The sequence below is a fragment of the Gobius niger genome (assembly GCF_951799975.1).
Source record: "Gobius niger genome assembly, chromosome: 8".
NCBI classification, from domain to species: domain Eukaryota; kingdom Metazoa; phylum Chordata; class Actinopteri; order Gobiiformes; family Gobiidae; genus Gobius; species Gobius niger.
Genome location: NC_136859.1, coordinates 2,612,142 through 2,635,529, shown reverse-complemented (window position 1 = coordinate 2,635,529; position 23,388 = coordinate 2,612,142). Strand labels below are relative to the sequence as shown.

The window sequence follows — 23,388 nt, the reverse complement described above, 5'->3', positions numbered from 1 at the left end:
TGTTTAAATACAGTCTGGACTCACATGGCTTTGGTGGAGACTTTGACGACCGGCAGCAGCTTCAGGAGAACTGTCTCTGAGCGCCGGTATTTCCTGAGGTCAAACTCCTCCAGGTCTGAGTCTGAGGACAGTAAGAGGAAGGACACGGCAGACCACTGAGCAGGAGAACTTAACCTGGAGAGACGTCCTTCTCTCATGAAACTCTGTATCTGCTCCATCAGACTGCGGTCGTTCAGTTCGTTCAGACAGTGGAGCAGGTTCAGGCTCCTCTCTGCAGACAGACCCTCTTCATTCAGCTTCTGTTTGATGAAGAGTACTGTGTTCTTATTGGTAGAGTCACTTCCTGTGTGAGTCAGCTGACCTGGCAGCAGGCTCTGATTGGTCGGCAGAGACAGGCCCAGGAGGAAGCGCAGGAACAGGTCCAGGTGTCCGTTTGGACTCTGTAAGGCCTGGTCCACAGCAGAGCGGTAGAAGGTCTCAGGGCTCTCAGAGGAGTGTGGTGTGGACAGCAGGTTCTCCCCAGAGCTGAAGAAGGTCTCATGGACGTGAAGAGCAGCCAGAAACTCCTGCACAGTCAGATGGATGAAGCAGTAGACCTTGTCCTGGTACAGGCCTGGCTCCTCTCTAAAGACCTGTGTGAAGACTCCGGAGTACACTGAGGCGGCTGCAGCGTCCAGCCCACACTCGCTCAGGTCACTCTCGTAGAAGATCAGGTTTCCTTTCTGCAGCTGCTCAAAGGCCAGTTTCCCCAGAGACCGCACCATCTCCCAGGTCTCTGGAGTCCAGTGAAGGTCTGTCCCAGATCCCTCATGATACTTGATGTTCTTGACTTTGGCCTGGACCACCAGGAGGTGGATGTACATCTGGGTGAGGGTGCGGGGCAGCTCTCCTCTCTCTCTGGTCTCCATCAGATGGAGCAGGACTGTGGAGAGGATCCAGCAGAAGACTGGGATGTGGCACATGATGTACAGGCTGTGGATGCTCTTGATGTGGGAGATGATGTCTGTGGCCTGCTGCTCGTCTCTGAACCTCTTCCTGAAGTACTGCTCCTTCTGTGGGTCGCTGAACCCTCGCACCTCTGTCACCATGGAGACGCACTCAGCAGGGATCTGATTGGCCGCCGCGGGGCGTGTGGTTATCCAGAGGCGAGCGGAGGGAAGCAGGCTCCCCCTGATGAGGTTCACCAGCAGCTCCTCCACTGAGGCGCTCTCTGTGGGCTCCGTCAGGACCCGGGTCCGGCTGAAGTCCAGAGGAAGTCTGCACTCGTCCAGACCGTCAAAGATGAAGAGCACCTGGAGCTGCTGAAAGCTGCAGAGACCTTTGGTTTGACTGAAGAAGTGGTGCAGCAGCTCCACCAGGCTGTACTCTGTGTCTCTGAGCACATTGAGCTCTCTGAAAGTGAAGGGGAACAGCAGCTGGACGTCCTGGTGGGCTCTGCCTTCAGCCCAGTCCAGACTCACCTTCTGAGTCAGCACTGTTTTCCCCACGCCGGCGACGCCCTTCGTCAGCACCGTCCTGATTGGTCCCTCCTCTGTCTGCTCTGCTCTGATTGGCTGCTGTCTGTGGGCGGGGCCTTTAAACAGGTCTTCACATGTGATGCTGGTCTCTGTAGCGGCTGGTTTCCTGGACGCCGTCTCGATGTGTCTGACCTCATGTTCCTGGTTGACCTCTGAGGCCCCTCCCTCTGTGATGTAGAGCTCTGTGTAGATCTGGTGCAGGGGGGCGGAGTTTCCTGCTTTAGCCACGCCCTCAAACACACAGCTGAACCTCTGCTGCAGATGACTCTTCAGTTTATCTCTGCAAACTCCAGCAGAACTCCCTGAATAAAGACAGAGACAACAGTGAACTCTTCACTGGACACAAACTCAAATATAAGTTATTAAAGTTATGTAGATGTGGAAGAGTTCTTACTGGAGCTCAGACGCTCGGCCAGCTGCTCCTGCTTCATCCTCCTCAGGAAGTCCAGGGTGATGTTCAGCACAGCCTCTCTGCTGCTCTGCTCCTCCTCACTCTCTGAGCTACTCTCTGGGTACTCTGAGACCAGGAGCCTGTGGAGCCTCTGCAGCTGCTCTTTGACAAACGTCAGGATGTCCTCCTCCAGACGCTGGAATAGAATCAGATGTAAAGAGTTTCAGTCAAAGAGAGGACGTGAGGAGCCCCACAGAGAACCCCACACATGCTGCAGTCGTGGCTACTCACCGTGAATATGGCGTCCAGCTGCTCCTTTGGGCCTGGCTCCCTGTGAACCAACAAACAGAAACATTAGAGACTGAGCAGAGACCACTGCAGCCGCCTTTGGACTCATTTAGACTCACAAGAAGCTCCTCCACAGACCTGCTGAGGACTCACCATCTACAGCTCACACCAGGACTAAACCAGGACTAAACCAGGTCTGACTGTGGTTTACGCGGGACTTACCTCTGGTCTTCAGGAGGAGGTTCTCTAAAGTTGGGGAGGTGGCCTTTAGACTGGTCACTTCTCAGAGACACAGAGCTGGGAGCAGGTTTAGGTCTTGGTTTAGACCCAGGTCCAGGTGGATCCATGTTGTAGCTGCTGAGAATCAGATGATCAGTATTTTTACAGGATAGGATTTAAGTTTCATATTTGTATGTTAATGCTGAGCCACAGCTTCGAACTCTTTACAAACTGAGACCCATCGAAGTCGTGGGCAACCGCAGTGCAGCTTTTATTATATTTTAAAGAGGGGGTATTATGCTTTTTTCAGCCACATAGCACCAGTCTATATCACACTACAATGATGACGAAACCTTCTGTTGGTCTGTAAATGCAGTAAATTAGAATAACTGCCTTGTATAAAATTGCTCTTTCAAAATGGCCGTAGCAAATGGCTTGAAATAGGCCTCTGTCTCTTTAAGAACCTCTGACCCTTTCCGACACGCCCCCTCCACACGCTGTCTGTGGCATCACAACACTACGCTCGTTGTCTCAACAGTATTGAAACTACGATCGGTGCATTTTATTTTTTATTGTTGGAAAGGAGCTACTGTTTATCACGTTGTGAACAATGGCCACACAGGATATGATTTGGAGACGAACCTTCCACACCGGACGCTTGGAAGGGGCTCTTGCCTAAAAAATAACTGCTGTTTGGAGGCTTCTCTTTGCATCTGCCATGCCCTATGGATCTCTAACTATACCCCCATGGACGACACCAGGATCTGCAGGAGCCCATACGATTCAAAGACGGACATTATCTGTGCAGGTGGACAATGGTTTTTCGAGGTTACCCGTTAGCTTGTCATAATGACTACAGCTCATTGTTGATGAAAAGTCTGCAATAAACCACAGATGTGTAAAGCCAGGCTCATTGTGTGATCATCGTAAAGGCTGCTTCGAGTAGTTGCTGCTTTATTGACGTTATTTGTGCATAATATGCTGCCTGTTTTCAATGAATGTTTTGAAGGTGAAGGTTGTTAGCCTGTCGCGGCTAATAGTGCCTTAGCTCCGGGAGAAAACCACTCGGCTACGACTCACTGTAGATGAAATGTGAGCAATAAACTACAAAATCAACAAGCCAGGCTCCGTGTGTGATCATCATAAAGGCTGCTTCAAGCAGTTGCCTGTTTTAGTGGCGTTTTTAGTGCATAATATGCTGCTTGTATTCAGTGAATTTTCCCGTTAGCTTGTCGCGGCTAGCTTGTTAGCTCCGGGAGAAAGCCACTCGGCTATGACCCATTGTAGATGAAATGTGAGCAATAAACTTCCAAATCAACAAGCCAGGCTCTGTGTGTGATCATTGTTAAACGGTTCTTTATGTGTGTGGTGGTTTTATTGACTTTATGTGTGCATATTTCTCGTTTTCACGTGATGACTCGAGGTTTAGCTTAGCATTAGCTTTCTCCGGAGGCTCTGTGCATCATCAAGGCCCAGCGCAGAACCAGACACTGAAACAAGTGTTCTTGTCACCGGTTTGAATCCTGGGTGTTTCGATAACAGAAACACTGATGTGTGTCTTTGTAAAAGTTTCAGAACTGCTGTGGCTCCGGTTAACAACACATGAAGCTAAGCCTCCATGATGACTCTGTTTACATCTTAGGGCTGGACACTGCGGGGAGGGGGTTCTGCTGAGGAGCAGTGGTTGGTTACTCGGCTGGTGACGAAAGGTCGGAGGTGTATCCTGGAGGTTCGAGGCGTTCCCTGAAGGAATCAGGCATTTTATCCCTAAAATGGCTGCCATCAGAGTTTTTACAGATTACTCGAAAATACGTGAATGTGCCAAGGCAACACTTCAGGCATGGTTTTAATGAGGGAATGACTTAATAACATGATGTAAAGCTTGAAAAAGTCGATTTTGCATAATACCCCCCCTTTAACAAACTCAGATTCATGTGAGAAGTATTATGATGTCTAAATAGTTACATTATTGGAAATTTGCTGCTGAACTCGTGGCATCCATGGAAATTAGAAAATAATCTTAAACAGTTATATTTGGTTAAATAAAGATGGCCGTCCAGCCTTTGCTCTGCCTGATCCCGTCAGACTTTGGAAGCTCAGCAGGGAAGGGCCTGGTCGGTACAGGGTAATGGGTAATAACAGGGTAATGTGAGACACCCCCTGTATCTAGGCAAGGCAAGGCAAGTTTATTTGTAGAGCACAATTCATACACAAGGCAATTCAAAGTGCTTCACAGTTGAAAACAAATAGAATCAATAAAAACATCAACATAAAATTAATCAATTACAGTAAAAGGCGAGAGTGCAGATAAATACTTTCAGTCATATGCATTGGTAAAAAGAACTGTTTTCAGCCTGGATTTGAACATTGTCAGAGTTGAGGCCTGTCTCACATCCTCGTGAAGACTGTTCCAGATTTTAGCTGCATGAAACTGAAACGCAGCCTCACCGTGTTTATTATTGACTCTGGGAACCACCAGGAGGCCCCTCCCTGAAGTTCTCAGGGCCCGAGATGGTTCATACGGCTCTAACATGTCAGAGATGTACTTTGGAGCTAAACCATGAAAAGACTTGTACACGAGCAGAGCTGTTTTAAAGTCTATTCTCTGAGTGACAGGAAGCCAGTGCAGAGACCGGAGCACTGGACTAATATGGTCATATTTCCTGGTTCTTGTCAGGACTCGAGCAGCAGCGTTCTGGATGTACTGTAGCTGTCTGATAGCTCGTTTAGAGAGGCCAGTGAGCAGCCGTTACAGTCGTCTAACCTGCTGGAGACAAATGCATGGATAAGTCTCTCTAAGTCTGGTTTTGACACTATTCCTCTGATCTTAGCCATGTTTTTCAGATGGTAAAAAGCTGCTGATGTTATTGCTTTGATGTGGCTGTTTAAGTTCAGGTCTGAGTCCATGATTACTCCTAGATTTCTATCCTGATTTTTTGGTTTTAGAGAGATAGACTCAAGGTGACTGATAACACTGTGTCTTTGTGCCTGTGGGCCAAAAACAATTATCTCAGTTTTGTCTGAGTTTAGTTGGAGAAAGTTGTTTTGCATCCACAAACTGATCTGTTGGATGCAGTGACAGAGTGTATCTACAGGCCCATGTTCACCAGCCGTCAGTGACACGTAGATTTGAGTGTCATCTGCATAGTTGTGGTACGACACATTGTTGCTGTTTATTAGCTGACCCAATGGAAGCATGTACAAGTTGAATAAGAGGGGTCCCAAGATTGACCCCTGGGGGACTCCACAGGTCATGGCAATTTTGTCTGAGACACAGTTGCCAATTTCAACAAAGTACGTCCTGTCCTCGAGATAGGACTTAAACCAGTTTAGAGCAGTACCAGAGATTCCCACCCAGTTTTCTAGCCTGTGAAGTAAGATCCCGTGGTCCACTGTGTCAAAGGCAGCGCTCAGGTCCAGCAGAACTAAAACTGAGACCTCACCTGCGTTGGTGTTCATGCGGATATCATTTGTCACCTTGATCAGAGCTGTCTCAGTGCTGTGGTGGGGCCTAAATCCTGACTGGAAAGTATCAAACACATTGTTAGACAGGAGAAAGTAAGTGAGCTGCTGATATACTACTTTCTCTAGGACTTTTCCTAAGAATGGCAGGTTTGATATGGGCCGGTAGTTGTTCATTACCTTGGCATCAAGGCTGCTCTTTTTTAGAAGAGGCTTAATGACTGCTGTTTTCAAGGCCTTTGGAAATGCTCCAGTCTGGAGTGAGATGTTAACTAACTGAGCAAGTTGTGGTAACAAGCTGGTCAGCACAGACTTCAGAAATCTAGTGGGTAATTCATCAAGGCAGCATGTACATGAACTCAGACCAGAGATAACCTCTTCGATTGTTTTGTCAGTAACAGGTGTGAAATGTGTCAGCTCAAGGTGTTTATCTGGTGGCAGAGTTTCTTTTTGTGTTGTGGAATTTATGGCATTTTTAATGCTTTGGACTTTGTCATAGAAAAATATTGCAAACTCATTACACTTAGATGTCGAGATTAGTTCTAGGGGCAGTGAAACTGGAGGGTTAGTTAATCTGTTTACTGTGGAAAACAGAACACGAGAATTGTTTCTGCAGTTTGCAATGATTTTAGAGAAGTACTTCTTCTAGTCAACAGAACACAAATGTGGTCATGTGAGCATTATATTTTCAAGCCCCTCCCTTTCCACACTTGCCAGGTAGGAGAGGTTGGTGCTGATGCTGTGGCTTCATGTAGAAAAACTTAAATCACACATGTTGATGAACTTCCAACGTGTAAACCCATGTGCTGGATGCTATTTAAAGATTAGCCCGAATTGCTAGAGATGTTATTCTTTCTAAAATGGTGGCTATGGGGTAAAGTGATACACTAATGCAGGTGGGTCAGGCCTGTGTCCTGAGTCCAGGCTCTTCTAACTGGTTCTGATGGTCCTGTGTCCTGAGTCCAGGCTCTTCTAACTGGTCCTGATGGTCCTGTGTCCTGAGTCCAGGCTCTTCTAACTGGTTCTGATGGTCCTGTGTCCTGATTCCAGGCTCTGCTAACTGGTTCTGATGGTCCTGTGTCCTGGGCCGCAGACTGTGGACTGGCTAGTTCTGATTATGGGTCCATGTTCTGACCCAGAGGCTGTGTCTGTCGGCTACTCGCTGGTTTGGATCACCCTTCGTGCCGACCCCCAGACACCAGCTGTTCTGACACTCACACTGTGAATGTTCATTAATACAATTTGAGTTATATTATGTTGTATTTCATTTACTTTTAAAGTGGCCCACTTTGGATCACAAGTGTTTAAAAAATTGCTAATTTGACCCAGAGACTGTGTACGAGCTACAATAGCTACTCCTTTTGTCCTGTCCTGACCCCCAGACACCAGCTGTTCTGACCCCCACACTGTGACTGTTCATTAAGACATTTTGAATGAATTATGTTGTATTTGATTGACTTTTGATCACTTTCAAACATTTAAAAAAAATCCCCATGATTCTGTTACTCGTCCAGCATTAGTTTGTGAATGTGTGTTTGTCAGTATAGTTTTTATAGTTATAACATGTGTCATTATGGTGTTTCTAAAGAGGTTCACTTCACCCCGGTGATTTCTCTGGTCTGTCTCAGGTTACCCCGTGGGTAAAGTGAGTCACATGAACACTTTACCCACCACAAGACCTGCTGATCATTTCCATAGCTGGGCAACATCCTGAATTAATGGGAAATGTGTTAATTTTACTGAAATATCATTTCAGCTGAACTCGAGAGGAGCAAATGTAAAAACTGTACCACATTACCCCGCTCTCCCCAACTTGGATGGTCCAGGTGAGACTAGACTTGTTTATTGTTTGTTTGAGGAGCAGCTCACACTTCTTCCAATGACAAACATGCTGTACTTGGTCTCACTATTTTATCAGCCTGTTTTACCTCTGGTCTTCAGGAGGAGGTTCTCTAAAGTGAGGAGGGTTTCCTTTAGAGTGGTCACTTCTCAGAGACACAGAGCTGGGAGCAGGTTTAGGTCTGGGTTTAGGTCTGGGTTTGGACCCGGGGCCAGGTCCAGGTGGGTCCATGTTGAAGCTGCTGAGAATCAGAAGAAGAATTCATTAGATCAGAACAAACAGGGCGTTAGAAACAGATCCAACAAATCCAGTAGTTTTTGTTTAGACCAATAAAACATCAGGAGTGTCCTCACAGAGCTGCAACACTAGACTCAAACTGTTCCTCAAACATCACCAACATCTGGACTTTACTAAAGCCACTGAGTCGCTCAGAGCGGCTCCTCGTCCTCCACATGTCTGTCAGGTCATTCTAAAGATAAAGTAACTTTGTTGGAGTCAGGACGGACCTTTTGTCTCTCAAAGGAAAGGCAGATTTATTTATAGAGCACATTTCACGCACAAGGAAACTCAATGTGCCTCAACACCATAAACACGACAATAACTCAATAAAACAAATCCATCAAAACAACTCATGAAAATATATAAGAATTACAAGTATATGTACAGTGCCTCTCGAAAGTACTAATACACCTTGAACTTTTGCACATTTTGTCATGTTTACAACCATAAACATAAAGATTTTATTTTTTAATTTTTTACTGAAAGTTCACACACAAGAACAGACAACTGTGAAGTGAAAGCAAAATGATCCATGATTCTGTTATTTTTCAAAAAATAGAAAAGTGAAAAGTGGGGCGTGCCTGGGGGAGAACGTGGTAATGTGAGATACCGACTGCATCTCGCCAACGGAACACAAATGTGGTCATCCATCCATCCATCCATTTTCTTCCGCTTTATCCGGGGCCGGGTCGCGGGGGCAGCAGTCTCAGCAGAGATGCCCAGACTTCCCGATCCACACACACTTCCTCCAGCTGTTCTGGGGGGACCCCGAGGCGACACCAGGCCAGCTCGGAGACATAGTCCCACCACCGTGTCCTGGGTCTTCCACGAGGCCTTGTCCCACTAGGACATGCCTGGAACACCTCCCGCGGGAGGCGACCAGGAGGCATCCGAAACAGATGCCCGAGCCACCTCAGCTGGCTCCTTTCGACGTGGAGGAGCAGCGACTCTACTCCGAGCTCCTCCCGGGTAGCTGAGCTCCTCACCCGATCTCGGAGGGTGCGCCCAGCCACCCTGCGAAGGAAACTCATTTCGGCCGCTTGTATTCGCGATCTTGTCCTTTCGGTCATTACCCAAATCTCATGACCATAGGTGAGGGTGGGAACGTAGATCGATCGGTAAATCGAGAGCTTTGCCCTCCGACTCAGCTCCCTCTTCACCACGACAGACCGATACAGCGACCGCATCACTGCTGACGCTGCACCGATCCGTCTGTCGATCTCACGCTCCATCCGTCCCTCACTCGTGAACAAGACCCCGAGATACTTGAACTCCTCCACTTGAGGTAAGGACTCCCCACCGACCTGGAGAGGGGAAACCACCTTTTTCCGGTGGAGAACCATGGCCTCGGATTTGGAGGTGCTGATCCTCATCCCGGCCGCTACACACTCGGCTGCAAACCGCCCCAGTGCGTGCTGAAGGTCCTGGTTTGTTGAAGCCAACAGAACAACATCATCTGCAAACAGCAGAGATGAGACTCTGAGGCTCCCAAACCGGACACCCTCCGGCCCCTGGCTGCGCCGAGAAATTCTGTCCATAAAAGTAATGAACAGAACCGGTGACAAAGGGCAGCCCTGGCGGAGACCAACACGCACCGGGAACAGGTCTGACTTACTGCCGGCAATGCGAACCAAGCTCCTGCTGCGGTCATACAGGGAACGGACAGCCCTTAGCAGAGGGCCCCGGACCCCATACTCCCGGAGCACCCCCCACAGGGCACCACGAGGGACGCGGTCGAACGCTTTCTCCAAGTCCACAAAACACATGTGGACTGGTTGGGCAAACTCCCACGAACCCTCGAGCACCCGACGGAGGGTATAGAGCTGGTCCAGTGTGCCACGACCAGGACGAAAACCGCATTGTTCCTCCTGAATCCGAGGTTCAACTATCGGCCGGATCCTCCTCTCCAGCACCCTGGAGTAGACCTTACCGGGGAGGCTAAGGAGGGTGATTCCTCTGTAATTGGAACACACCCTCCGATCCCCCTTCTTAAAGAGAGGGACCACCACCCCGGTCTGCCAATCCAGGGGCACTGTCCCCGACCGCCACGCGATGTTGCAGAGACGTGTCAGCCAAGACAGTCCTACAACATCCAGAGACTTAAGGTACTCAGGGCGAATCTCATCCACCCCCGGAGCCTTGCCACCGAGGAGCTTTCTCACCACCTCGGTGACTTCAGCCCCAGTGATGGGCGAGCCCACCTCCAAGTCCCCAGCCTCTGCTTCCTCATCGGAAGACGTGACGGCGGGGTTGAGGAGGTCCTCGAAGTACTCCTTCCACCGTCCGACGACATCCCCAGTCGAGGTCAGCAGCCCCCCACCCGCACTGTACACAGTGTTGGTGAAGCACTGCTTCCCCCTCCTGAGGCGCCGGATGGTTTGCCAGAATTTCTTCGAGGCCGACCGATAGTCTTCCTCCATGGCCTCCCCGAACTCCTCCCAGACACGAGTTTTTGCCTCTGCGACCGCACGAGCTGCAGCACGCTTGGCCTGCCGGTACCTCTCAGCTGCCTCAGGAGTCCCACAAGCCAACAAGGCCAGGTAGGACTCCTTCTTCAGCTTGACGGCATCCCTTACTTCCGGGCGCCACCACCGGGTTCGGGGATTGCCGCCGCGACAGGCACCAGAGACCTTACGGCCACAACTACGAGCAGCCGCATCGACAATGGAGGAGGAGAACAGAGTCCACTCGGACTCCATGTCCCCCGCCTCCCCCGGAATCTGGGTGAAGCTCTTCCGGAGGTGGGAGTTGAAGACCCCACTGACAGAGGGATCCGCCAGTCGTTCCCAGCAGACCCTCACAACACGCTTGGGCCTGCCAGGTCTGACCGGCTTCCTCCCCTGCCAGCGGATCCAGCTCACCACCAGGTGGTGATCGGTTGACAGCTCCGCCCCTCTCTTCACCCGAGTGTCCGAGACACGCGGCCGGAGGTCAGATGACACAACTACAAAGTCGATCATCGACCTCCTGCCTAGGGTGTCCTGGTGCCACGTGCACTTATGGACACCCTTGTGCTCGAACATGGTGTTCGTTATGGACAAACCGTGACTAGCACAGAAGTCCAATAACAGAACACCACTCGGGTTCAGATCGGGGAGGCCGTTCCTCCCAATCACTCCCTCCCAGGTCTCACTGTCGTTACCCACGTGGGCGTTGAAGTCCCCCAGTAGAACAATGGAGTCCCCAGTCGGAGCACTATCTAGTACCCCTCCCAGGGACTCCAAGAAGGCCGGGTACTCTGCACCGATGTTAGGCCCGTAGGCCGAAACAACGGTGAGAGACCTGTCCCCGACCCGAAGGCGTAGGGACGCGACCCTCTCGTCCACCGGGGCAAATGTGGTCATGTGACCATTATATTTTCAAGCCCCTCCCACAGGAAGACTCCACCGTCACGCGCTGGAGACCTCTTCAAACTGGTGTTTTTAATTTAATTTAATTTTAAAAATGGCTTTAATCTTAGTTGATTAAGCTTGTGCTTGTTTCCCCCTGAGAGTCTCTGTGCAGCTGTTTAAGAAAAACTGGTTTGCAGAAAGTCTGGTCCATGATGTGTCTGACAAAGTGGATTTGTCCTATAATGTGTTTTGGTTATTTTGCTTTGTTTGTTTCATTTGCAATATACGCCAGTCAACAATAACCCCAGATTCATTTTATTGATAATTACTTCACATTGTCCATTTAAAACTTTGTTTATTCATTTACTCAGACATTTACCTGCACCACCTGGTGAGAAATGAAGGGGCGTGATCTGTGTCGGCCATTTTAAAATCTTGGGCTGGACCATGTGGCGGGGGGAAACTGGTTAAACTTTGCTTTGTGTTTCCTTTTGTGTATGATTTTGATTTGTATCTTTGTTGTTTTGAACACTTAAACTTGTTCATTTTATGTACAAGGATCACTTGCCAGATAAAGTTATTGTTGGAACTCAATGAACTAATGGTACTTAACCTATGGGAGGTCCTTTCCCATTAGGGGAGGTATAAAACCTGACTGCTTCTAGTCACTGGGGGCCATTTTGTATGTGACATCTGTGTGTCAGAGAAGTTCCTTTTGCGTGAGTAATAAATGTCTGGTGAGAAGTCTACCTTTGTTAAGTCAGCCTGCCCATTTTGACCCCTCGTGGCCGGCTTCCTCACAATGCGGTCTGTGCCTCCCCCTGCTGGTCACCTGCGTCCACTACACTCAACTGCATTTCCCTTTATTTTATACTTCCTGTAAAGTAGTGATGGCAAGATGAAGCCCCATGAAGCACTGAAGCATCGCAGCCTACTGCGTCACACATGGTTCGAAGCATCACGACGCTTTATTTGCTCCACTACGCCATCATGTGGACAAAATATATATAGCATGCTGAGTGCTCACAATAAATGGTGGGGGTTGAAAGTGAAAGAAATTTCAGAATTCAGAGAGTTGTGATGTAAAATGTGCTTGTGTTACTTTGTTTATGTCTGTGCTTATGCAACACGTAAATGTGTGTAACAAAAAAAATAAAATAAAAATACATTTATTCATTTTTATTTAGGAATAATAATTTTTCCACAGTACTTGGACTCAGGCGGTTTCTTTTTTTGCACAGGATTTCACCTGCTTTTGAAAAAACCCTTTCACAGGGCACAGATGATGCAGGAGTGCATAAAAATGACAAAGCAAGTTTGTACAAATTTGGATATGTAGACTTATGTCTTTCCCAATATTGAAGGGGGCTTTCGAGTCTTGCAATATTTGGTTCCCCCACATAGGTTTGCACCTCAACTGTTGCATTGGCAGTAACATTTGGGGTTCTTGTCTGCTGGCATGTGGTGTCAAAATGCCGCCACAGTTTACTTCCTACAACAGACAAACAAACTGTAAGTGACAAAATATTAGCACAATTAGAAGATATTAATTACCTCCTGCCACAGATTGAGAAGCAGAAGATGATGATGAAGCAGAAGATGATGATGAAGCAGAAGATGATGATGAAGCAGATGATGATGATGAAGCAGATGATGATGAAGCAGATGATGATGAAGCAGATGATGACGATGTGTGCCTTATAACTGCAGCACATTCCGCGATCAACCTTTTTTCTGCTTCCACTGCTTTATTGGGGCTAAAGAAGCCTATTTTTTTGAATCTTGGGTCAAGCAGAGTAGCCAGGGACATAATGCTCATGGACTGCAGAAGGTTCAGTTTCTCTCTCAGTTGTCTTCGCAGATAGTCAGCCATTGCTCTGCTATCAGGTGTCTCAATGGGTCCAATCTCCTCTTCCTCCAGAGAATGATGGAGAATGGCCAAAAGTGGAATCACTTTTGATCCAGACACCTTCTTCTCCTCAGACAGCTCAATTGTAGCATAATTAAATGGTGCTAGCACTTTGAGACTGTCTGCAATAATTCTAAATTGTTCTGCAGTGAGTGGAGCAATGTCTGTACGCAGACCGGCCAAAGCTGCTCCAACAGGCTCTCTCAGATCATACAGACGTTGGAGCATGAGATATGTACTGTTCCACCGTGTATCAACTTCCTGCATGAGTTTAAGCACTGGGTGGCCCATTTGCACTTGCATCTGTGTTAGTCTCTCCTATAAAACAGTCAAAAAACTTATGATTGCATGTGTCAATGCAGAGGCAGAAATGATATTTCACATATTACAAGGAAGGACCTTACCTTCGCAGTGGTGCTGCTCTTGAAATAGCCAACAATCTTACGACTGTTAGTCCGGATGTCACACAATTCAGGACTTTGGTCAAGAGCTTTTTTTATCATCAGGTTCAGACTATGCGCCACACAAATAGTGTGACGCAAATGAAGCTCTCGAGCACAAGCACCCATATTGGCAGCACCGTCAGTCACCAGACATGTCACCTTTTCTGCTATACCCCATTCAGACATGAGAGAGGTCTTCACTCTTGCCAGATTTGCTGCAGTGTGTGCCTCAGGGAAGTGCTGCACCCCAAGGACAACTGACTGCAGAGAGGTGTCTTCATCAATAAAATGACATGTCACAGCGAGAAAAGCATCCGTGTTGATAGAGGTCCACATGTCTGATGTTAAACTAACAGCAGACGCTTTAGCCACAATGGCTTTGGCTTTCTCCTTGGCTTCCTTGTACCTCTTCTCCACCAAGGCTTTCAAAGTCTAAAAAGAAAAGTAAAATCTAGAAATGGCTAATCTGACAAAATAGTACAAATAATTGCTTGACGTGTGCACATACATACCTGCCGTGTGGGTAGAACATAGGATGGAGCCAAAGCTTTTACAAGCTTTCGGAACCCAGTTCCCTCCACAAAGGAAAAGGGTTGGGTATCCTCTATCACCATATCCACCAACACCTCAGTCAAGTCAACCTTCTCAGCTGAATGAAAGTATATGACATAGTTAGACATTTTAATACAAATATCAATTCAATTTGTTTGGAGCAAATAGTGTAATTAACTAGCAATTATGATCATGAATAAAAATGGCCTACCTGAGACAGGTTCACCTTGGTTAGCCTCCTCGCTGCCATGCAAGGCTCGATAGTGCCTTAGCATAGATGAGGTGTTGTTGTTATACCCCAGTTGCTTGGAACACACCAGACACTTCACCTTAAATAATCATTAAAAATAACAATAATTCAGATGCATTCAGAAAAGAGAAGTGTGAAGAATAAGAATGATGTGTTGTCATAGTTGTGAAATCTATTATTACATAATTATTGCTATGCCTTACCTTATTAGGTGAGATCAGCTCAAAATGCTCCCAAACTGCGGAAAATCTCCTCTTTCTTGCTGGTTCCATCGCAGAAAATAGAAGCTCGAAAAGGATGACAAAAGAAGCGCAATAGCAATAACCCAAAAACACAAAATGTGAGGGGGAATCCATTGCGTTTCACTGTCGCTTTTATTTTGAATCGCGCTCCAAACCCACAAATCAGTTCCTGAATCAGTCACGTGGTACCGGCCACTTCCCGAGGCTTCGAACGTCATCACACACGTGATCAACACACGCTTCGATACACGCCTCAATAAACACCCCTCAAGATTACTCGGCACACGCTTCGAAGCCTCGACACGATCGGCACATCACTACTGTAAAGTAAAACCCTCTGAGTCCGGATTATGAAACACTTGGTCTGAGTCTGGACAAATCCATGATTAAAGCGAAGATAAACCAGGTGTAAATCCAGTCCTAAACCAGGATTTATCCAGGTCGAACATTGAACCAAACAAGGACTAAACTATGAGAAACAATCTGGGACCAAACAGGACAAAGCAGGTCTATTCCAGGCCTAAACCCAAACTTCACCTGGATCTTGACTAAACACAGACTTAAACACTGGTTCTTAATCTTTTTCCTTGAAGCCCCCCCTGCACATGCTGTAGACAGGCCCGCCCCCCAGGTTGGAAACCACTGGACTAAACAATCATTTTATTTGGACACAATAAAGCAGAAAACACGAAGGAATCATAAAAACAAACTCACTGCGTCAGCGTCGTCTCTAAATCCTTTCCCTCTCTCACCGGTCAGACCTGTTCCACCTGGAGTCATGTGACCGCTCCTCCTGTTCCCTTCATTTAAGTGCAGGAAGTCTTAGGTTTAATACATGAACTGAACTCTCCAGCAGAGGACAAGTCTGATTGTGTCTGATCTCTGATTCTTCCTGTATTTAGATTTTTAGTAATGAGCTACAGATGTGCGGCAGGGACAGGTCTGGTCATGTGATCACATCACATAAGTTTTACTTTAATAAAATATATATAAATAATAATAATACATTAAAAATGCACATAGATTAAAATTGTGTTGAGCCTGGTAATGACAACTGGAGCAACAAGAACACGGACTATAATACGTGCATTAATGTGCCCTTATGTCATGAAAACTAGTGAACGTGGCTGATATTTGGCATTGGAAACTGAAAGAAATATATGAATGGTCGCTTTGTTACTTGCTTGTAGCAATCTTGCAGGAAATAGTAATAGTGTAATAGTGTTTGCTTCTGTTATTATGTGAATAGCTCATACAGTGGTTGTGAGTCAAAAAGCTGTTCTGAAAAGAAACGAGTTCTTCATTTTTTGTTTTGTTTCTTTGCTATTGTTCCTTGTTGTTGTTTTGTTTACACTGATTATACTATGAGAAATGAAAAGTTCATCATTTTGAGTTGGGGGTAGGCGCTCATAAGCTTTTGCTTCAGCCTACTCCTTTTGAGCAAAATGTATGCTCAAATAAATAAATAAATAAATAAGTCTATAAAGGGAGGAGCTACACACGCCGACTTCCTCTTTCTGAGCAGGCCTGTGCACACGCTGCTTTCTGAGCTGAACAACTGTTTAGCTTTTAAGGTTCTTTTTATTGTAAACAAAACATTGACATTGTGAATTATTTTGTATTATTTTAAAGGTATTTATTTATTTAGCACTTTAGCATAACTAGTTAAAAAGAAGAAAAAAAGAACATAAAAAGCATCCATTCAGATGTATGAATATACAACAAAATAATGAATAATAACTAGAAATGCAATGGCTGCGCCATTGCGATTGACTGCGGAAATGCAGGAAGCAAATGTAGAAATTGCATAAACTCTTCAAATTGCATAATCAAATTTGCATAAACTGGTAAAATGCATAAAATGTCATGTTGCATAAACTGTATAAACTGCATAAAGTGGTAAAATGCATGAATGGGTTAATTTGCATAAATTATGTAAATTGCATAAACTCTTTAAAATTCATAAATCCTAAATGGCATAAACTCTTAAGTTGCATAAATGCTTTAAAATGCATTAACTGGTTAAATCCCATAAAGTGGTTACTTTGCATAAATCATTAATATTGCATAAACTTTTAAATTCCATAAACTGGTCAAACTGTTGAAATGGCCTCAGTGCTTGATTGGCAGAAGCTGCACAAATGGCTGAAAGTCCTGGAGTCTCCCCATTGGCTGGATTCCCCCATACACACCAATGCAAAAATTTCAAACTCCCGTATAAAAAAACTTGAAAACTGCAGAAGCCAATTTTTTCTCAAAACCCACAAGTTGCAGAAGCTGAACCTGCACAAAGTGCAGAAATTGCAGAAAATGCAGAAAAAAGTGCAGAAAAGCATGGATTTGCGGCAGCCCCATTATAAGTCAATGGGAAAAATCTCCGACATTTCGGCCGATTGCGGAAAAACCGTAAGTTGCAGAAGTCCCAAAAGTAATAGCACCCTTCTCCTCAACATGCGGAACGTTTTGATGCATAACTTGCATAAATTGCACAAAGCATGAAGGTGCTGAAAGCTCTAGAAAATCGGGAAAAAGATGGAAGAGGAATAATAATAAAGAACATGAAAACCAATAATTGACTCCGGAAGAATTCCGCAGTCAATCAATAAAGAACATGAAAACCAATAATTGACTCCGGAAGAATTCCGCAGTCAATCAATAATAGCATGTGCATGGGAGAGGTAGAAGCCTATAGGCTGATAACAACACCACTCCCAAGTAAACAATGAAATAAGAATCAGAGTAATGTAAACCCACGCTAAGTCACTACATAGTACAAAAATACAGAGTAAAATACAAATACAATGTGTCAAATATACAATACTCATACAATCCTTTCCTTTATGAGTCTCTGCTCTGTACTCAGCACAAATACTCAGCCATTAATGTCTGTTTTAGTTAGTTTTTATACATGTATAATGAGGTGGATGAATCCAGAAGATGGATCTGTCTGTTCCAGACTTTAACTCCATCATATCTGACTGACCGTTGATCACCAGATGTTTTATATAACGGCAGATGAAGGGGCCGTTTTAGAGCCGGCCTTGTAGAATAACGATGAACCTGATGGTTATGCATAAAATCATGTTTTATATACGAAGGCCAGTCCTCATCATACAGTGATCGAAATACAAAGGTACAAATCATTAAAGTATTTATATCAAACATGTTCAAGAGTTTCATTTAAAAAGACAAAGGTGCTTTGGAGCCTCAGGTTTGGAAAGAGTCGCTCTACGGACAAACTTCTTTTGTAGAATGAACATTGTGTTTAGGTAAGTGGTGAAAGTATTTCCCCAAACAATATGACCATCATCTAAACAGGGATAAATAAGACTGTAGTAAAGTGTTAACAGACATTTACGATTTACTAGGTTTCTAACTTTACTTATGATTCCAATAGACTTAGTTTTCTTTTTGCAAACTTTTTCCACCTGTTCCTTCCAGCACAGTTTATCGTCAATCTGAACTCCTAAAAACATGTCGGTGACACTGTTTATTTCTTCATTATTAATATACATTTTGATTTGATCTTTGATTTGATGAATAGATCGGCATCATCAGCAAAAAGAACTGGAAAGGTGGTCGTAGAAACAGAAGCAAAATCATTAATGTAGATAATAAATAACAATGGTCCCAAAATTGAACCTTGTGGGACACCATACTCCACGGAATTCCTTTTAGATTCATCATTGTTCATACAGACAAACTGTTCTCTGTTAGTTAAATAATTATAGAGCCAGATATAGACATTGTCCCTGAATCCGTATTTCTGCAGTTTTTGAAGCAGAATATCGTGGTTTACGGCGTCGAAAGCTTTAGATCTAAAAATGCACCAATTGCAAATTCCTTTTTATCCAAAGCCCTATGAATTCTATCCACTAGTTCAATAAGGGCCGTGTGTGATGAATGATGTTTGCGAAATCCGGACTGGTAATTATATAATATATTGTTCTTAAGTGTTGATGAAGTCTTCCATAAACAAGCTTTTCCAAGATTTTAATGAAACACATGGCAAAATGGAAATAGGACGATCATTTGAGAAGGACGCATTTTCACCATGTTTATACAAAGGTACAACTTTAGCTGTTTTTAATTCAGAAGGTGCGATGCCAGTTTTCACAGATAATGCAAAAATATAAGAAAGTGGTTCAGAAATAGTAATAATAGAAGCACTTATTCCATCATGGCCAGGGGCAGATGTTTTCAGGCCTGCAATGAAGGGATGCTTTTAATTGTCAATTGTTCTGTTATATTCACTAATCGCACTGTGCTTTTATAGGCTCAGTGCTGGGGGCCGTTTATTTTTGAGCTAGTTTTACTTTACTGTGTTATTTAATTTAAACAAGATCTCCCCAGTTGGTGTGGACCCAATCGAGCTACAGCCGGGCGGGACAGGGGTTCACTGTAGGAGCTGGTTTTATTTGTAGTGTTGGTGGTGGCGGCTCATGTATATATGGGTGATTTCTGTTGTGGAAATGGTGTTTGTTTGTGTTTAACCTTGTGTTTGTTTGTCACTAATAGTAAACCCAGAGCCGTGAGAAGATGTTTTAGTGAGGGGGCGCTGAGGGACAAAATGTACCCCCAAAATACTTTTTCTACATAAATCCTGTTTATTAACCTCTTAACTCCCGCCGGAACCGAGAGCATTTTCTCCAGTTCAGCTTTACCCAAATCCTGCAGGCCAGTGTAACGCCTCATTTGAAAGCTAAGACCTACAAAACTAAGTTGATCTTTTTCCTCACATCACATTTTTTTTGTTGGGCAGTCGTCTCACTTTTGTCTGACTTTGACTTTGACTTTTTTGTCACTTTTTCGTCCATTTTTTTCTCACTTTTTTGTCTATATTTTTTTCCATTTTTGTCATTTTTTGTCAAATTTTTGTCCATTTTTTCTCCATTTTTTGTTACATTTTTCTCACTTTTTTGCCAAATTTTTGTCCATTTTTTGTAATTTTTTTATCACTTTTTCGTCAAATTATTCGCTTTTTTTTGTCAAATTCTTATCACTTTTTCGTCTATTTTTTTCTCAATTTTTCGTCACATTTTTACCAAATTATTGTCAATTTTTGTCATTTTTTGTAGATTTTTTGTCACTTTTTCGTCAAATTATTCGCATTTTTTTGTCAAATTCTTATCACTTTTTCGTCAATTTTTTTTTCCATTTTTGTCATTTTTCGTCATTTTTTCGTCAATTTTGTATCATTTTTTGTCAATTTTTTTGAATTTTTTTTGTCACTTTTTCATCCATTTTTTCTCAATTTTTCGTCACATTTTTCTCACTTTTTTGCCAAATTTTTGTCCATTTTTTGTAAATTTTTTGTCACTTTTTCGTCAAATTATTCGTATTTTTTTGTAAAATTCTTATCACTTTTTCGTCCATTGGATGGATGGATGGATGGACAAAAGCGTGTTATTTGCATAGATAGAATCAAATGCAAATGTAAGCTATTGAAAAAATAAAAAGTAAATAAAATAAAGTAACTTTATAATTTGCAGTATGTGTTTTTCGTGCTTGACATTGTCGTGTTTGGCCCGCGACTCACAGGCACTTTTTCATTTGGCCCTCGGAGGCAAAAAGTTCAAATTCCTTTTTATCCAAAGCCCTATGAATTCTATCCACTAGTTCAATAAGGGCCGTGTGTGATGAATGATGTTTGCGAAATCCGGACTGGTAATTATATAATATATTGTTCTTAAGTGTTGATGAAGTCTTCCATAAACAAGCTTTTCCAAGATTTTAATGAAACACATGGCAAAATGGAAATAGGACGATCATTTGAGAAGGATGCATTTTCACCATGTTTATACAAAGGTACAACTTTAGCTGTTTTTAATTCAGAAGGTGCGATGCCAGTTTTCACAGATAATGCAAAAATATAAGAAAGTGGTTCAGAAATAGTAATAATAGAAGCACTTATTCCATCATGGCCAGGGGCAGATGTTTTCAGGCCTGCAATGAAGGGATGCTTTTAATTGTCAATTGTTCTGTTATATTCACTAATCGCACTGTGCTTTTATAGGCTCAGTGCTGGTGGACGTTTATTTTTGAGCTAGTTTTACTTTACTGTGTTATTTAATTTAAACAAAATCTCCCCAGTTGGTGTGGACCCAATCGAGCTACAGCCGGGCGGGACAGGGGTTCACTTTAGGAGCTGGTTTTATTTGTAGTGTTGGTGGTGGCGGCTCATGTATATATGGGTGATTTCTGTTATGGAAATGGTGTTTGTTTGTGTTTAACCTTGTGTTTGTTTGTCACTAATAGTAAACCCAGAGCCGTGGGAAGATGTTTTAGTGAGGGGGCGCTGAGGGACAAAATGTACCCCCAAAATACTTTTTCTGTGCATAAATCCTGTTTATTAACCTCTTAACCCCCGCCTGAACCGAGAGCATTTTCTCCAGTTCAGCTTTACCCAAATCCTGTAGGCCAGTGTAACACCTCATTTGAAAGCTAAGACCTACAAAACTAAGTTGATCTTTTTCCTCACATCAGATTTTTTTCATCACTTTTTTGGTTGGGCAGTCGTCTCATTTTTGTCAAATTTGCGTGACTTTTTTGTCACTTTTTCGTCAAATTATTCACATTTTTTTGTCAAATTCTTATCACTTTTTCGTCCATTTTTTTGTCATTTTTTTTTCCATTGTTGTCATTTTTTGTAAATTTTTTGTCACTTTTTCGTCACATTTTTCTCACTTTTTTGTCACATTTTAGTCCATTTTTGTCATTTTTCGTCACATTTTTATCACTTTTTTTGCCAATTTTTTGTAATTTTTTGTAATTTTTTGTAATTTTTTTGTCACTTTTTCGTCAAATATTTCGCATTTTTTTTGTCAAATTCTTATCACTTTTTCGTCCATTTTTTTGTCATTTTTTTTTCCATTTTTGTCATTTTTTGTAAATTTTTTGTCACTTTTTCGTCTATTTTTTTCCTCAATTTTTCGTCACATTTTTCTCACTTTTTTGTCACATTTTGGTCCATTTTTGTCATTTTTCGTCACATTTTTATCACTTTTTTTTGCCAATTTTTTGTAATTTTTTTGTCACTTTTTCGTCAAATATTCGCATTTTTTTTGTCAAATTCTTATCACTTTTTTGTCCATTTTTTCTCAATTTTTCGTCACATTTTTCTCACTTTTTCGTCCATTTTTTTTTCATTTTTGTCATTTTTTGTCACTTTTTCTTCCATTTTTCTCACTTTTTTGCCAATTTTTTGTCAATTTTTGTAAATATTTTGTCACTTTTTCGTCCATTTTTTCTCAATTTTTCGTCACATTTTTATCACTTTTTTGCCAATTTTTAGTCAATTTTTTCTCAATTTTTCATCACATTTTTCTCACTTTTTTGCCAAATTTTTGTCCTTTTTTCCTAATTTTTTTGTCACATTTTCGTCAATGTTTTCTCACTTTTTTCCCATTTTCATCCTTGTTTTCGTCTCAGTTTTGTTGCTATTTTCACACCTTTTTTCCAGAAGCTTTTGGATTGGGGTAAAGCTGGAGAAAATGTGCTCGATTCATGTGGGATCTAAGGGGTTAATATTGCCTGCAGTTCACAAACTATCCACCAGGGGGTGCTGCGGCGCCCTCAGCACCCTGGGTTCCCACGGCCTTGAGTAAACCCCTCTCACCCCAGCTCGAGGCCACACAGCTCCAGTTCAACAGCCATGTTTAGTATTTGTGTTTGATGGTAAATAAACTCTGCCTTAGGGCTGTTGGACCCGCACTGACTGTCTGGCTTTGTTACTGAAGCTTCTGGGGTTTAAAACACCTCGCTAGTGCTACAGATGGAGATTAAAAAGCCACAATCTGGTACAAACATCTCTGCTCTCCAGCTTCATGTAATTAAATGAATAAATGTTAAATTAAAGGGAGTGTCTGTTGTCAGGTCTGTCTGTAAAGCAGGTCTTACCTCTGCTCTTCAGGAGGAGCTTCTCTAAAGTCAGGAGGCCAGTGTTTGGAGCGAGGACTTTTCAAAGACCCAGAGCTGGAGCAGGTTTAGATCTGGGTTCAGACCCGGGGCCAGGTGGGTCCATGTTGTAGGTGCTGAGAATCAGAAGAAGAGTCCGTTTGAACAGAACAGTCGACGGTTGATGAGTTGTTTTAATGTAATTTGGAAAACATGGCTCAACAGCAGAAGAAGATTTACCATCAGGCAGGAGAGACGCCTCTTCCAGCTCTGGGCTCTTACTGGAAAAATACAAGTTCTTTTAACTTCATGCTTTAACGAAGGACAAATAAATACATAATTCTAATAAAATATGTTTTCAAATGACGAATATTTTGACTATTGATGTTTTCTTTTCATTCAAATTTTTAAAAATCCGTGTGTCCTGTGACTTCTTCCTCCTGTGTCTGGGCAGGTTTTCTCAGTGAGTTTGAGTAATCCTGCATATTTATCCACCAGAGGGCGCTCCAACACCGTGAGAAGATGCTCTAACTCTGACTCTGCACTTCATCTGTGAATGCTGAAGAATGAGGAGCAGGTTGATCGTAGTGAAAGAGGACATGAAGTTGGTGTGAGTGGAGATGATGCAGAGGAGAGGTTCAGATGGAGCAGTAATGGATGGAGCCCAGACGGTGCATTTATTTGTAAAGCATGAGCCTGTTTGTTTAAGAATGTACTTTCTTCACCACCTCGTCTATTGTGTCTCTGAACCAGGACTAAAGGAAGAGT

General features: G+C 43.6%; 2 protein-coding genes across 2 annotated transcripts in view; one reads left to right on the top strand and one right to left on the bottom strand.

Annotated features, from left to right (window-relative positions):
• Positions 1 to 23,388, top strand: part of LOC306966787 (protein NLRC3-like) — a gene marked incomplete at its 3' end in the record, with an annotated part of 170,653 nt that overhangs the window by 70,605 nt on the left and 76,660 nt on the right. The gene's annotated exons all lie outside the window — the stretch shown is intronic.
• Positions 1 to 23,388, bottom strand: part of LOC306966664 (NLR family CARD domain-containing protein 3-like) — a gene marked incomplete at both ends in the record, with an annotated part of 32,199 nt that overhangs the window by 1,402 nt on the left and 7,409 nt on the right. Inside the window, 4 exon segments of the mRNA XM_079561479.1 lie at positions 25 to 1,819; positions 1,912 to 2,104; positions 2,200 to 2,239; positions 2,419 to 2,553. Coding sequence (XP_079417605.1) covers positions 25 to 1,819; positions 1,912 to 2,104; positions 2,200 to 2,239; positions 2,419 to 2,553 — 2,163 coding nt within the window.